General features: G+C 38.3%; 1 protein-coding gene across 1 annotated transcript in view; it reads left to right on the top strand.

The window, feature by feature from the left end:
- The window catches only part of DCAF1 (DDB1 and CUL4 associated factor 1), a 112,944-nt gene that overhangs the window by 31,910 nt on the left and 67,997 nt on the right, over window positions 1-13,037 (top strand). Inside the window, exons 2-3 of the mRNA XM_007952021.2 lie at window positions 10,425-10,501; window positions 12,817-12,890. Coding sequence (XP_007950212.1) covers window positions 10,425-10,501; window positions 12,817-12,890 — 151 coding nt within the window. The remainder of the gene's footprint in view (window positions 1-10,424; window positions 10,502-12,816; window positions 12,891-13,037) is intronic.

Below are 13,037 nucleotides of genomic sequence, written 5' to 3'. Positions count from 1 at the left end.
CTCTTCCCCATTTAATGGATTTTGGGCCTTTGTCAAAGATCAGCTGACTATAGGTCGATGGATCAATTTCTGGGTTCTCAATTCTTTTCCATTGGTCTATGTATCTGTCATTGAACCAATTCCAGGCAGTTTTGACTACTGTGGCTGTATAGTAGGTTTTGAGATCCGGCAATGTGAGACCTCCTATTTTGTTTTTCTTCTTCAATAATGCTTTGCTTATCTGAGGTCTCTTTCCTTTCCATATATAATTAGTGATTGTTTTTTCCATATCCCTAAAGAGTGTTGATGAGATCTGTATTGGGATTGCATTGAATGTATAGATTGCTTTGGGTAGGACTGACATTTTTACAATGTTCAATCTTCTTATCCACGAGCATGGGATGTTCTTCCATTTATGTAGATCTCTTAAGGTTTCTTGAAGTAGTTTTTTATAGTTTTCTTGGTAGAGGTCTTTTGGGTCCTTGGTAAGATTTATTCCCAAGTATTTTATTTTTTTTGGTAGCTATTGTAAATGGGGGAGCTCTGGTAGCATCGTGCCTAAGGCACTTGACTGCTAACCAGAAGGCTGATGGTTTAAACCCACCAGCCACTCCTCGGAAGGAATATGGGGCAATCTACTTCCATAGTGACACTGCCTCGGAAACCCAAGAAGGGGTCGCTATGAGTCGCCCCAACTCCACGGCACTTAACAACAACAACAATTGTAAATGGTATTGATTTCCTTATTTCTTTTCCAGCAATCTCTTTGCTGGTGTAGAGGAATCCAACTGATTTTTGCATATTGATCTTATATCCTGCCATGATGCTAAATTTCTGAGTTAGTTCTAGTAGATTTTTGACTGAGTGTCTTGGCTTTTCTAGGTATAGGATCATATCATCAGCAAATAGAGATCGTTTGACATCTTCCTTACCAATGTGGATGCCTTTGATTTCCCCTTCTTGCCTTATGGTCCTGGCTAGGACTTCCAAAATGATGTTGAATAGAAGTGGTGATAGATGGTGTCCTTGTCTGGTTCCTCGAACATTCCATTCTGTCTTGCAACTCTTCTTTACTTCCTCAGCATTTAGAAGTTCTGTAACTACACTGTTTTTTCCCTCTTTCTGTTTGTAGATGACCTCATTTGCCAATTCATATCTCTGGTTCCCTGTTTACAATCTTGTAAGCTTATTTTACTTTGGATACTTTCATAACTGTGTTGGTTTCTGGGTTATGTCATCTTGTGTATTAATGGTTGGTTGTTCATTGCTATTACTGGTTTTATGTTCAGAGGTCTCCCTTTAGTATCTTTTGTATAGTTGGTCTGGTTTTAATAAATTCGCTTAATTTCTGCATATCTGGAAATCTCCTAATTTTACAATCACATTTGAGGAACAGTTTTGCTGGGTATATAGTTCTTGGTTGGAAATTTTTCTCTTTCGGGGTTTTATATATACCAACCCATTGCCTTCTCACCTCTATGGTTTTTGCTGAGAAATCGGAGCTTAGTCTTATTGGTTGCCCTTTGTAGGTAACTTTTCATTTTTTCCATCCTGCTTTCAGGATTCTTTCTTTGTCTTTGGTTTTCATGAGTTTGATGGTGATATGTCTTGGTGATTTTCTTTTGGGGTCTATCCTGTTTGGGGTTTGTTGGATTTCCTGAATGAATATATTCTCATCTTTTGTTGTATCAGGGGAGTTTTCTTCCAACAAATCTTGGACAATTTTCTCAGTGGTTTTCTTTTTCTCTTCGTGTTCTGGAATTACAATTACATGTAGGTTATTCCTTTTGATGGTATTGGACATGAGTCTTAGGGCTTCTGTAGTTTGTTTTTATCTTTTTTCTGATTGATCACTTTCCAAAGAAGTATTCAGGTATTTGTCTTCAATCTCATTAATTTTGTCTTCCATTGATTCGATTCTACTCCTTTCCCTTTCAATTTGTTGTCTGTTTCTGAAAATTTAGTATTAATCTTTTGGATTTCTATCTGTAGATTTTGTGTCATTTCTGATTTTTCTTTTATCTCGTCATTTTTTCATTGTATTTTCTTCTGAAAATTTTCTAGGGTTTCGTCTTTGTTTTCCTTGATCTGTCTCTCAATCCTTTGAAGATACGTAAGTTTCATTCTTTTGAATTCCTTATCAGGGAGTTCAGTGCTGCTTCTTCCTCAGAGATGTGTTCTCGGTCTATATCCTGCTCCCTTGTTTACCCTGCTTTATCTTGCTTCTTTGTGTGAACTATAATGGTCTGCTGTCTCCAAGACATTGTGACATTGTTGTATTTATATTTAATTGGTGATTGTATGTTGGAATGATTGGCCCAAGATTTTCGTTTTCTTTTTTGGATGTATCTGGGTAAACAGGGTACTGTGTTCTTCTGTTCACTAATTGGCAGCACTTATGCGCTCACCACCTATCTCTTGGTGGTTGAGATAGAGAATGAGAGTGGCTGCAGAGATCTCTGTTAACTGTTTGTGAAGAGCAATTAAGGGTGAGTCAGGCTCTTCTTGGCGGTCGTTTATCATTTGCCAGTTGGTGGGGAAGGAAGTGGTGGCTCTCACTCAGTAAGTGAAGCTCTAGGGGGAGTGGGTGTGGTTGTGTCACATGGGCACAGTTGCTGTCTCCCGCTCTGTTAGACAAAATCAACAATCGAGAAACCATCAAAAAAGTGAAAGCAAGCAGACAGAAAACACACTGCTTAACCAGGAACAATCACCAAAATGAAAAAAATTAAAAAAAAAACCCAAAAACAGGAAAGATAATAAATGAGAAAAAATATTTAAAGAAATGACATTAAAAAGCCAAAAGAAATATGAATAAAAATGGGAAAAGAAGGAAAATAAAAACTAAAACCCTGCAATATCTGGGGAGGAGCGAGTAGGAGAAAAGAGGTCTAGTAGTAGAACAATGAAGAAGAAAATGGGAAAAATGCAAAAATAAAAACAAGGAATGGGGAGAATCAGGAGGAAAAAAAAAATTGGAACTTGGAACAGGGATTAGAGAAAAAGCTGAAAACTAGAACTTAGGAAGGGAACAATAAAGACTAATAAAGGGGACAAAAAAATAAAAGAAGAAAAAAACAAGCAAACTAGAAAAAAAGAAAAATATATCTGGGCAGGGCACCCAGGCTCTATCAGAGCACCCAGACTGGGATGGAATTCCTACAGGCCCAGAAGATCAGTGGAAGTGAGAGTTGTCGGCACCTATGTTCACCAAGAGGGTGTGGGGTATAAGAGTAACAAGGGGAATATCACACTTTTCCAGTCATTCATGTCTGGAATGTCTTTGCGGTGCATGGCAAGTGGAGCCTATTCTCAGGTGCCTGGAATCGAAGAGAACGCTGCTGGCTTTAAATACCGAAAATGCTGGAACCGCTTGTAAACATTCAAAATGGCTGTACCCTCTGGACAGCCAAAAGTCCACATTTCAGCCCATCTCCCTCTTCACTGCTTCCCCTTTTATTCACCAGCCACCAGTACAGTCCTCTGTACAGGCTCTGGCTAATAGAGCCAAGTTTTAGATTAATTCTTAGGTCCTAACACTACCTGAGGATATCCATGTTGTCTGTGCTGTCAGGATTGCTGCCAGACTGCAGCTCCTTATGTCTCCTTTTTTGGTGTTCTCATGCAGCTTCTTCTACTAGTTGGAGTTTAGTCCACTTTTGTATCCTTCTTTTCAAAGCTCAGGGCTCCAGGATTATCTTCTATGTCTGTGTTAGTTGGTTCCCCTTTTCTTTGTTGAAGAGGGTCTGTGTAGTTTGCCTGGCTATTCCACCATCTTACCTGGAACCACATCATTGATTCTTGCTTGTCTGTAGTTGCCTGCTTTCCTTTGCTACTTAATCCAGAGCCCCTCAAACTGAGCACCGTTTTCTTTCTTTCTTTTTTTTTTTTTTAGATAAATCTTTCCTTGACTTTTATAGTAATGGACTAATACAATATTTGTCCTTTTGTGATTGACTTAATTCACTCAGCATAATGTCCTCCAAGTTCATCCACGTTATGTGGTGTTTTGCAAATTCTACATTATTCTTTATGTGCACCGTTTTCTTGTATTCCTTTTTGTATTTGTGGGGAAGGATCAGGATGATGGTTTGTTTAGTTGTCATCTCACTAGAATTCCAACCACTGATCTTTTTACTGTCTCTAGTTTTGCCTTTTTCAGATTGTAATATATTGGTATCATGCAGCTTTCTCAGACCAGCTTCTTTCCGTTAGCAATATGCATTTAAGGTTCCTCCATGTAAGAAACTGCCAGACTGCCTTCTAAAGTAGCTGTACCATTTTATATCCCCACCAGCAATGAGTAAGAGTTTCTGTTGTTATACATCTTTGCCAGCATTTGGTCTCTTCGGTATTCTTGATGTTAGGCATTGTAACAGGTATCAGGTGTTATGTCATTGTTGTTTTAATTGTAATCTCTGATGACGTATGATGCTGAACATCTTTTCACATGGTTATTTGTATAAGATACATGTTTTGCCAATATTTTCTTCTAGTCTGTGACTTACCTTTTTATTCTTTTGAACTTTTGCAGAGTTGTTGTTGTTGTTTGCTGTCGAATTGGCCCCGACTCATAGTGACCCCTCCTTGGGTTTCCGAGGCAGTATCACTACAGAAGTAGGATTGCCCAACCTTCCTTCCGAGGAGTGGCTGGTGGGTTTGAACCGCCAGCCTTCTGGTGAGCAGTCAAGTGCCTTAGCCACTATGCTACCAGAGCTCCCATTGCAGAGTGGAAGTATTTAATTATAAGGAAGTCCAAGTTACCAATTTTTTCTGTTATGGATTATGCTTTTGGTGTTGTATCTAAAAGGTCATTGCCAAACCGAAGATAACCTAGATTTTTTTTTTTAATGTTATCTTTTAGAGTTTGTATAGTTTTGTGTCTTATATTTATGTCTATGCTCCATTTTGCGTTAATTTTTGTGAAAGGTGTAAACTGTGTCTGGACCCATTTTTTCTTTTGTGGATTTCCAGTTGTTCTAGCACCATTTGTTGAAAAGACTACCTTTACTCCTTTGCCCAAGATAGTTGACTATTTTGTGTGTGTCTGTTTTTGGGCTCTCTATTCTATTTTATTGATCTGTTTACTTATTCTTTCACTAATACCTCACTGTCATGATCCCTGTAGCTTTGTAACACAGGGTAAAACTTGAAGTTGAGTAGTGTCAGTGTTCCAACTCTGTCTTCAGTATTGTGTTGTCTCTTCTGGGTGTTTTGTATTTCTATACAAACTTTAGAATCAGTTTATCAATATCCAGAAAATAAGTTGATGGCATTTTGGTTGGAACTATGCTGAATCTATAAATTAAGTTGAAAGCGTTGATTTTTTTAAAATATATAATTTTACTTATTTTGTTGTTCTTGTTGAAATATACACAGCACAACATACACCAGGTCAGCAGTTTCTACATGTACTGCTTAGTCACATTGATTACATTCTTTGAGTTGTGCAGCTATTCTCACCCTCCTTTTCTGAGTTGTTCCTCTGCCAGTAACATAGATTCACTGCTCCCTAAGGTTCCTCTCTGATCCTTTGAATTACTGTTGTTAATTTGATCCCATATAGATAGAGCTTAAAAGAGCATAATTCTCAGTATAGCCCTTTTTTACTAGTTAAGCTAAACTATTATTTGGTTTTAAGAAAACGTCAGGGAATATTTTGGTTAAAGGATTAAAGATTATCCCAGGGCGATAGTTTCAGGAAGAATTGACGTTTTATCTGTTTTTTTATTATTTAATTTTAAGAGTTCTTTTATATATTCTGGTGTACCATTCTTTTATCAGGTATTGATTTGTAGATATTTTTGTCCATTTTGTTGATTGTCATTTTCTTGTATCCTTTGAAACATAGATATTTTTACTTTTGATGAAGTCCAGTGTATTTTTCTATTGTTCCTTGTGCTTTTGGAACCTACCATTTCTAAGAATCCTTTTGCCAAATTCAAGGTCATAAAAATTTACCCATCTTTTCTTTTAAGAATTTTATCATTTTAGCTCTTGCATTTAGGGCTTTTGACCCATTTTAAGCTAATTTCTGTAGTATGAGGTAGGGGTCCAACTTCTTTGTTTTGGAAGTGAAGGTTCAGTTTTCCCAGCACCATTTATTGAAGAGACTATTCTTTCCCTGTTGAATGTGGAAAATCAACTATTAATTAACCATTTATTTCTGGATTTTCAATGCTGTTCCATTGAGCTATATGTACTTATGACAGTATCATACTGTTTCAAACTCTTTTTAGCTGTTTCTTATGGTGCTTAATGCCTTATTTCAAAATAATATGCTTTACTGCCTTTTCTTTATTAGTATTAAATATTATCATCTGATGCACTGTTGTGGTAGAGCTGCTTCTCTCACTTCCATTCTCCCAGCATAGTTATCACAAATTTTGTTTTAAATCAGTATTCAGTGTTTATTATAGATCTGAATTAGTGTTAAATCAGATTCTATTCATTCTTGTAGAATTTAAATTATGCTGTTTATTTGTTTGCATGTTTTTTCCTGTCACCCTATCACTGACATCCTCTAGTAGTATCACAAAACACTTCAGAATATTCTTTTTCTCGTGGTCAAACACATTAAATATTTACCAGTGTTATTTTTTTCCCCATCTTCTGTGCCGTGAACTAACTTGATTCTTGTTGGTACCACCTTCCAAGTCCTTTGTGTTCAGGTTTCTTAGCTTTGTTGACTCTTCTATCCACTTCGCGGCTTCCAGAAATCTGACGTCTCTTTATCTCTCCTTAATTTATCTATTAGATTTATTGTCATTTTAGTGGGATTTTGTGAGGGAATAGAGATTTAAAAAAAAAAAAAAAATCTAATGTTCATGCTTCCATGTTGAACCAGAGGTCCTTTTAATAACTCCTTTGGTTTTGGTCTTTATGGAGCCCTGTGGTGCAGTGGTTAGTGCTCGACTGCCATTCAGAAGGTCAGTGATTGAAACCACGAGCCACTGCATGGGAGAAAGATGTGGCAGTTTGCTTTTATAAAGATTTACAACCTTGAAAACCCTATAGGGCAGTTCTATTGTTGTTGTTGTTACCTGCCGTTGAGTTGGCCCCGACTCAAAGCGACCCTTCTTTGGGTTTCCGAGGCAGTATCACTACGGAAGTAGATTGCCCCATCTTCCTAACGAGGAGTAGCTGGTGGGTTTGAACCGCCAGCCTTCTGGTTAGCAGTCAAATGCCTTAGGCACTATGCTACCAGAGCTCCTTAAGGCAGTTCTACTCTGGCCTAAAAAAGGCGCTCTGGTGGTGTGGTGCCTAAGGTATTTGACTGCTAACCAGAATGTTGGTGATTCAAACCCACCAGCTGTTCCATGGAAGAAGATGGGGCAGTCTGCTTCCGTAAAAATTTACTGCCTTGGAAGCTCAATGGGGGTCACCATGAGTCAGATTCGACTCAGTGGCACTGGGTACTCTGTCCTGAAGGGTCATTATGAGTTGGAACCGACTTGAGGACCTAGCAGGTTTAATAGACAGTGGCTATAGGAGAGGGTGTAGAGGGGAAACTGGAAGTACTAAAAACATGCCTTCCTGAAGTCAGGTTTTTGGGCTCAGTATTGTTGAATGTGGTGTTTTGTGGTTAGGCATTACTTGAAGAGCCTAGTTATGACCATTGTCTTGGCAAGTGAGAATGTTTTTTAGTTATTTGTGTTTTTTATGGTCTGTGATGAAGTTCTGAGATGGAGCAAACTTATTGTAGGTGACTTTCACTATTCTCCCTCTCTTTTTTTTTTTTTTTTTCTTTTCTTTTTGCTTTCTTTCTTTTTTTTTTTTTTTTTTTTTTTTAATTTTGGTGAAAACATACACAACAAGACATTCGCCAACATACCAATGTTCCCATTTTCAGCTCAGGGACGTTGATGACATTTTTCATGATGTGCCACAACTATTGCTATCCTTTTCCAAAATATTCCACCACCATTATATAGCTTGCTTATTTCTTGAAGTCAGTGAAATATAAAATGGGTGTTAATATCTGATACCGGGAATCCCTGGGTGACAGAAATGCTTAAGCACTGGACTACTAACCAAACTGTTGCCAATTCAAACCAACCCAGAGGGGCCTTGGAAGACAGCTCTGCTTCTGAAAGGTCACAGCCTTGAAAACTGGAGCACAGTTCTGCTCTGTACACTTGGGGTCATGATGAATCAGAATTGGCTTGGTGGCCACTAACAACAACCATGTATGGTACACCTTACACCAGAAAACATGTTATTTTTTCTTAATTTGTTAATTAAAAATTAAATACATTGTTTCATTATTTTTATCTTCTGTTCCTTTGTATGGAGCACAGTGAGTTTGGTTTTGGTTTGTTTTTTTCCTTTTTATCAATATGTTTTGTCATACAGATGATTCCTTATGAAGGATCAGGGCAGACTAACATAATTTGCATAGGTTATTGCTTTCTCTCTATTTGCAACATTCTTTCTGACATATATAGAGGGTTGTTTGTTTTTAGTATTTTTTCCCTTCTCCCTGCTAGGGTTGATTGCTGTCTTGCTGCACTGTCTGTGCTTTGACCTTTGGTACTTAACTGCTCTGTGTGAGTGTGTTGCCTCTCAAGAAGGCAAAAAAACTTTTTAGGTATTTATTGTTCTAGTATTTCTGTATTTAAGAGAATGTGTCCAGTATACCATTACAGTTTTGGTGAACCTGTGCTGTAATTTATTCAACATATTTATTGAGCATCTTCTGTACGTCAAATCTCTTACTAGGTGTTGAGGGTGTAGCCATGAACAAGACAGATGAGGTCCTTGTTCTTATGGAGCTTATTTTGCAGTGGGGTTGGGGGGAGAAGAGTGAACAGGTAAGCAAATTAATAAACTAATTTCAGATATTGATAAGTGCTCTGAAGAATATCACCAAAACCAAATAACCAACCAACCCTCTATGTCAGAAAGTGTGTCCCAAGTAGAGAGAGTGCAACTGGGATAATAGACAGATAGTGACTTGGGAGAAGAAGGCCTAGCTGTGAGGAGAAGGTTACAGGCCGGAATAACAGTAAGCAGAAAGGTCCTGAAACAGGAATGCATTTGGGCTGTTTGAAGAGCGAGAAGGCTGTGACTGAAGCTTAATAAGGAGGGGCAGAGAGGTGAAAGAAGTGGTCAGAGAAACAGGCCGAAGCCAAATTATTAGGGCTCTGTGGGTCATGGTAATACTTGTGTTACCGGGGTCCCTGAGACCCTGAGCAGGCGTCCTTGCCTTCTGCTGACAAAGAATTCAACAGGAGAGGCAAAATGTCCACATGGACCAAAGTTTATTAGAGGGGAGGGGCTTTCACCTATGCTAGCCTTAGGTCTCTCACCGAATCAAAGGATTCCTAAGGCTTATAAGGGAGGTCTGGTAGCATAGTGCCTAAGGCATTTGATTGCTAACCAGAAGGCTGGCGGTTTAAACCCACCAGCCACTCCTCGGAAGGAAGATAGGGCAATCTACTTCCATAGTGATACTGCCTCGGAAACCCAAGGAGGGGTCACTATGAGTCGGGTCCGACTCGACGGCAAATAACAACAACAAGGCTTATAAGGGGGTCTTTGGGGGAGAGAGGCATCATCTTTATTCATGAAATGGGTGGGGTTCTGAGGTTCAGTTCACATGCATGATGTCTTTGGACCCAAGTTCGAGCCCCAGTGAGAGATTCTTGTTCTTGCCCACCTCTGGTGGAAGGTCACTTTGTCTGTCACATTGACCTTTACTGTGCTTGCCCTGCACCTGGTGGGCACTTGGTGAGAGACTTAAAAAACAATCTGGAAGATTTATTAGCATTTTATAAGTGGTCAAGCTAGGACCCTTTAATCTGTGGCCTCTTTTTCTCACCCAAGCACCTGGCTTGCTAACTGTAATCAGTTCTCTGACATCAGTAGCTAGAATCATGTGGTGGTCTGCGTGTAAGCTTAGATTCCAAGGATATTTAGTCAGGGGCCTGTTTGATCCTGGCTAGTCTGAATCCCTGCTTGTATCACTTGGATTTAATTCAAGCTGTTGTGGCTAAGTCATTGTAAGTTGGAGAATGAATTGTGTGAGATCAGGCATGGAAGCAAGAAGCAAGGACACCATAGTCCAGGTAATTGGTGATAGTAGTCTGAGGGTAGGTGCAGTCAAGAAGTGATGTGAGTTAGGTATTTTGTAGGTAGAGCTATTATAAAATGTTACGGGGTATGGGGAGAAATGGGAGGTTTTAATTATGACTCTTGAGTTTTTGGCTTGAGCTTGTGAGGGGGTATTACTGCTGTTTTCTGAGGCAAGGAAAGTAATGAGAAGAATGTTTTGGGAATGGAAATCATCCGATGAGATGGTTACTTAGCTTTCCGTTTATCAGGAAAATACCCTTTTCTTAACTCTTTACTTTTATTTTACACCTGTGAACTGACCATTGTAAGTGGTGGTGTGTTTTTTTGAATGCTTAACCAGAGTTGACCCCTTCTTCCGTTTGTGCTAGGATGTCTGAATTGATTGAAAAAGAAACTGAAGAATACCGTAAAGGGGATCCAGACCCGTTTGATGATCGACATCCTGGTAAGACTTGTGTCCTCTGTTTTTTCCTTTCAAAAGTAAATTGCTAAAAGGAACATTTTTCAATTGAAATAGTATCTTTCCATGGTAAGTTTTAAGATATTTGTTAAAATATTGTCCAACACGGGGGCAATGAGGAAAAATAAGTCTGTGGAAAATTTGAAATATTTGCACATCAGTTACAACAGACCTAACTTAAAGGAATGAAATTAATTATGTGTACCTTAGTTGGTCAGAATCCACTTCATGGCAACTGGTGAAAAACCTTAGTTGACTGAGTGGTATAATTAAAAGGGCAAAGACTTGGAAAGAGAAAAATGTTCTCCCTTTCTGACTTTTTAAATCACAAAGGTGTTTTCCTCAGAGTTTTCATCTTTCTAACAATGATAATTGTCCTTGTTTCACTGATGGGGAAATTTAGTTGAGAATGCATTGGGTGCTTTGCTTTTAGTCATTGAACTGGTACTTGGAACCTAGAATAACAAATAGATTTCTTAATGTCTGCTTTTGTGCTTCCACAGTTAACGTATACCATCTCATGTTAGTTTAGTTTTATTCTGAGCTAATTTAACAAGGGCCATGACAATCCAGCCTTCTTATGCATGGAATTTGATAGAATACAGAACTATGTGGGACTTGATACTTTGCCATTGTATGTTTTCTGTAAGGTAGATTACCAGTGTTAAGAGCTTTAGTCATGTATAGGACCACACTACATATAAACTCTCTATCTAAAAGCAGTCCTTTGTGGAGAGAGGAGTCTAAAATTTGTGTCTATAGTCAGAGTTAGAGGGAGTTATAAAAATAACATTGTATACTCACCTGCATGTTTCAGGTTTTATTTCTATTTCTTGGACTTTTGTTCTGAAATATAAGTAAGCTATGCATTTCAAATTGAGTGTCTAATAATTTAGGTCATGTTAGCTGCTGCTCTTGTTCTAGACATTCCTATTTATGACTTCAGAAGAATAGTTAACCTGTTTAACCCATATCTTTAGTAAGGACAGTAGGAACATGAAGAAGTTTAACAGTGAATGATTAATAACAAATTAAGTTAATGTAGAATCCATGAAAAGAATTACAAGGAGATGAACATACTTATTGACATTGCCTTGGAAAGGATGAAACAAGGAAGAACAAAGAGACTGATGTGCCTTTTTTTATCTGTAGAAAGTTGAAAACAATGTTTTTTTCCCCTTACCTCTTATGGTGGGAGCTCTGGTAGTGTACTGCCTAAGGCACTTGACTGCTAACCAGAAGGCTGGTGGTTCAAACCAACCAGCTACTTCTCAGAAGGAAGGTTGAGCAATCTACTTCTGTAGAGATACTGCCTCCGAAAACCCAAGGAGGGGTTGCTATGAGTTGGATCTGACTCTATGGCAGTAAGTTTGGTTTTTAGTTTTACCTCTTACGTTAAACAATATTTGCCACTGGCATACTTTGTTAGTGTAATAAGGTCTCAATTTAATCATTTGTGAAAAGATGAAGGTAATTTCAGGTTCTAGTTTGTTTTTATGGTACCATTCTTCTAACTTCTTTTCTATTAGTTACTTTGGCATACCAATTACAGTATGGTAAAAACAGCTCACATTTTTTTTCTTCATCCTAAATTGTATCCTTTGTATCTGCCACTCTAATGCTCTGAAAGGAAATGCAGTAAGATAGGTGGTATTTCTTTTTAAAACAAACCAATAATTCTGCAGTTGTGTACTGTACAATGAGTAAGATGCTAGGTCACTGGCTGCCTTCTTTCCCCAGCAGCCTAGGAGTTAAGATAGTCAAGGTTACTGTATCTTCAGGCTTGGTGATTGCTTAGTGGGATTTTCTTCTACCTGGGATCTCCTTGCAGGCTTGAGAATGCATCTCTGATGTTACTGTCATTGTAGCTGAAGGAGAGACTATACTTGGAGCCTATCTTCTGTAGGGTACCCATCTAAGAAAGCATGCTTCTTACCCTTCTGTTTGGCTTGAAAGTCAGGGATTTTCTTTCTCTTGGCTCCTTTGTGATTCTGCTGTAGACCTTGTAGACCCTGGGTGATGCTAATCTGGGTTCAGTGCTCATTTGATTCAGCATCACTATCTAGGCAATATGCTAGATGATGGGAAAGTTAGAGAACAGTTTTTTACATTGCAACTTTTAATGTTAAAGAATGCTTCTTATGAAATTTAATTCATCAAAAAGATTCTTTTCTTTGTTCCTATTTTACTGGCATTTTAATAGTACTTAAACAACCTAGGTGTCTTTCCAGAGGTCTTGAGTTGCTTGACCGGGATGATTTACTCATTCCTCTGTTTGTTCCTCCCCTTTCTTTTGGTAGGTCGTGCTGATCCAGAGTGTATGCTGGGCCACTTGCTGAGAATACTCTTCAAGAATGATGATTTCATGAATGCAGTAGGTTTGCTTCTTACTTCTCTTCAGAAATTCTTTTTTTTTTTTAAAATTAGGATTTGGGTGAAGATTTACAGAGTAAATTCACTTTTCATACAGCAGTTCACATATACTTTGTCTCATGTCATTGACCAAAATTTACAATGCAAC

This window comes from Orycteropus afer, unplaced genomic scaffold (assembly GCF_000298275.1).
Source record: "Orycteropus afer afer isolate SDZICR_OR568_19922 unplaced genomic scaffold, OryAfe1.0 scaffold00323, whole genome shotgun sequence".
NCBI lineage: Eukaryota > Metazoa > Chordata > Mammalia > Tubulidentata > Orycteropodidae > Orycteropus > Orycteropus afer.
The sequence above is the reverse complement of the archived record's forward strand: the minus strand, read 5'-3'. Positions and strand labels throughout refer to the sequence as shown.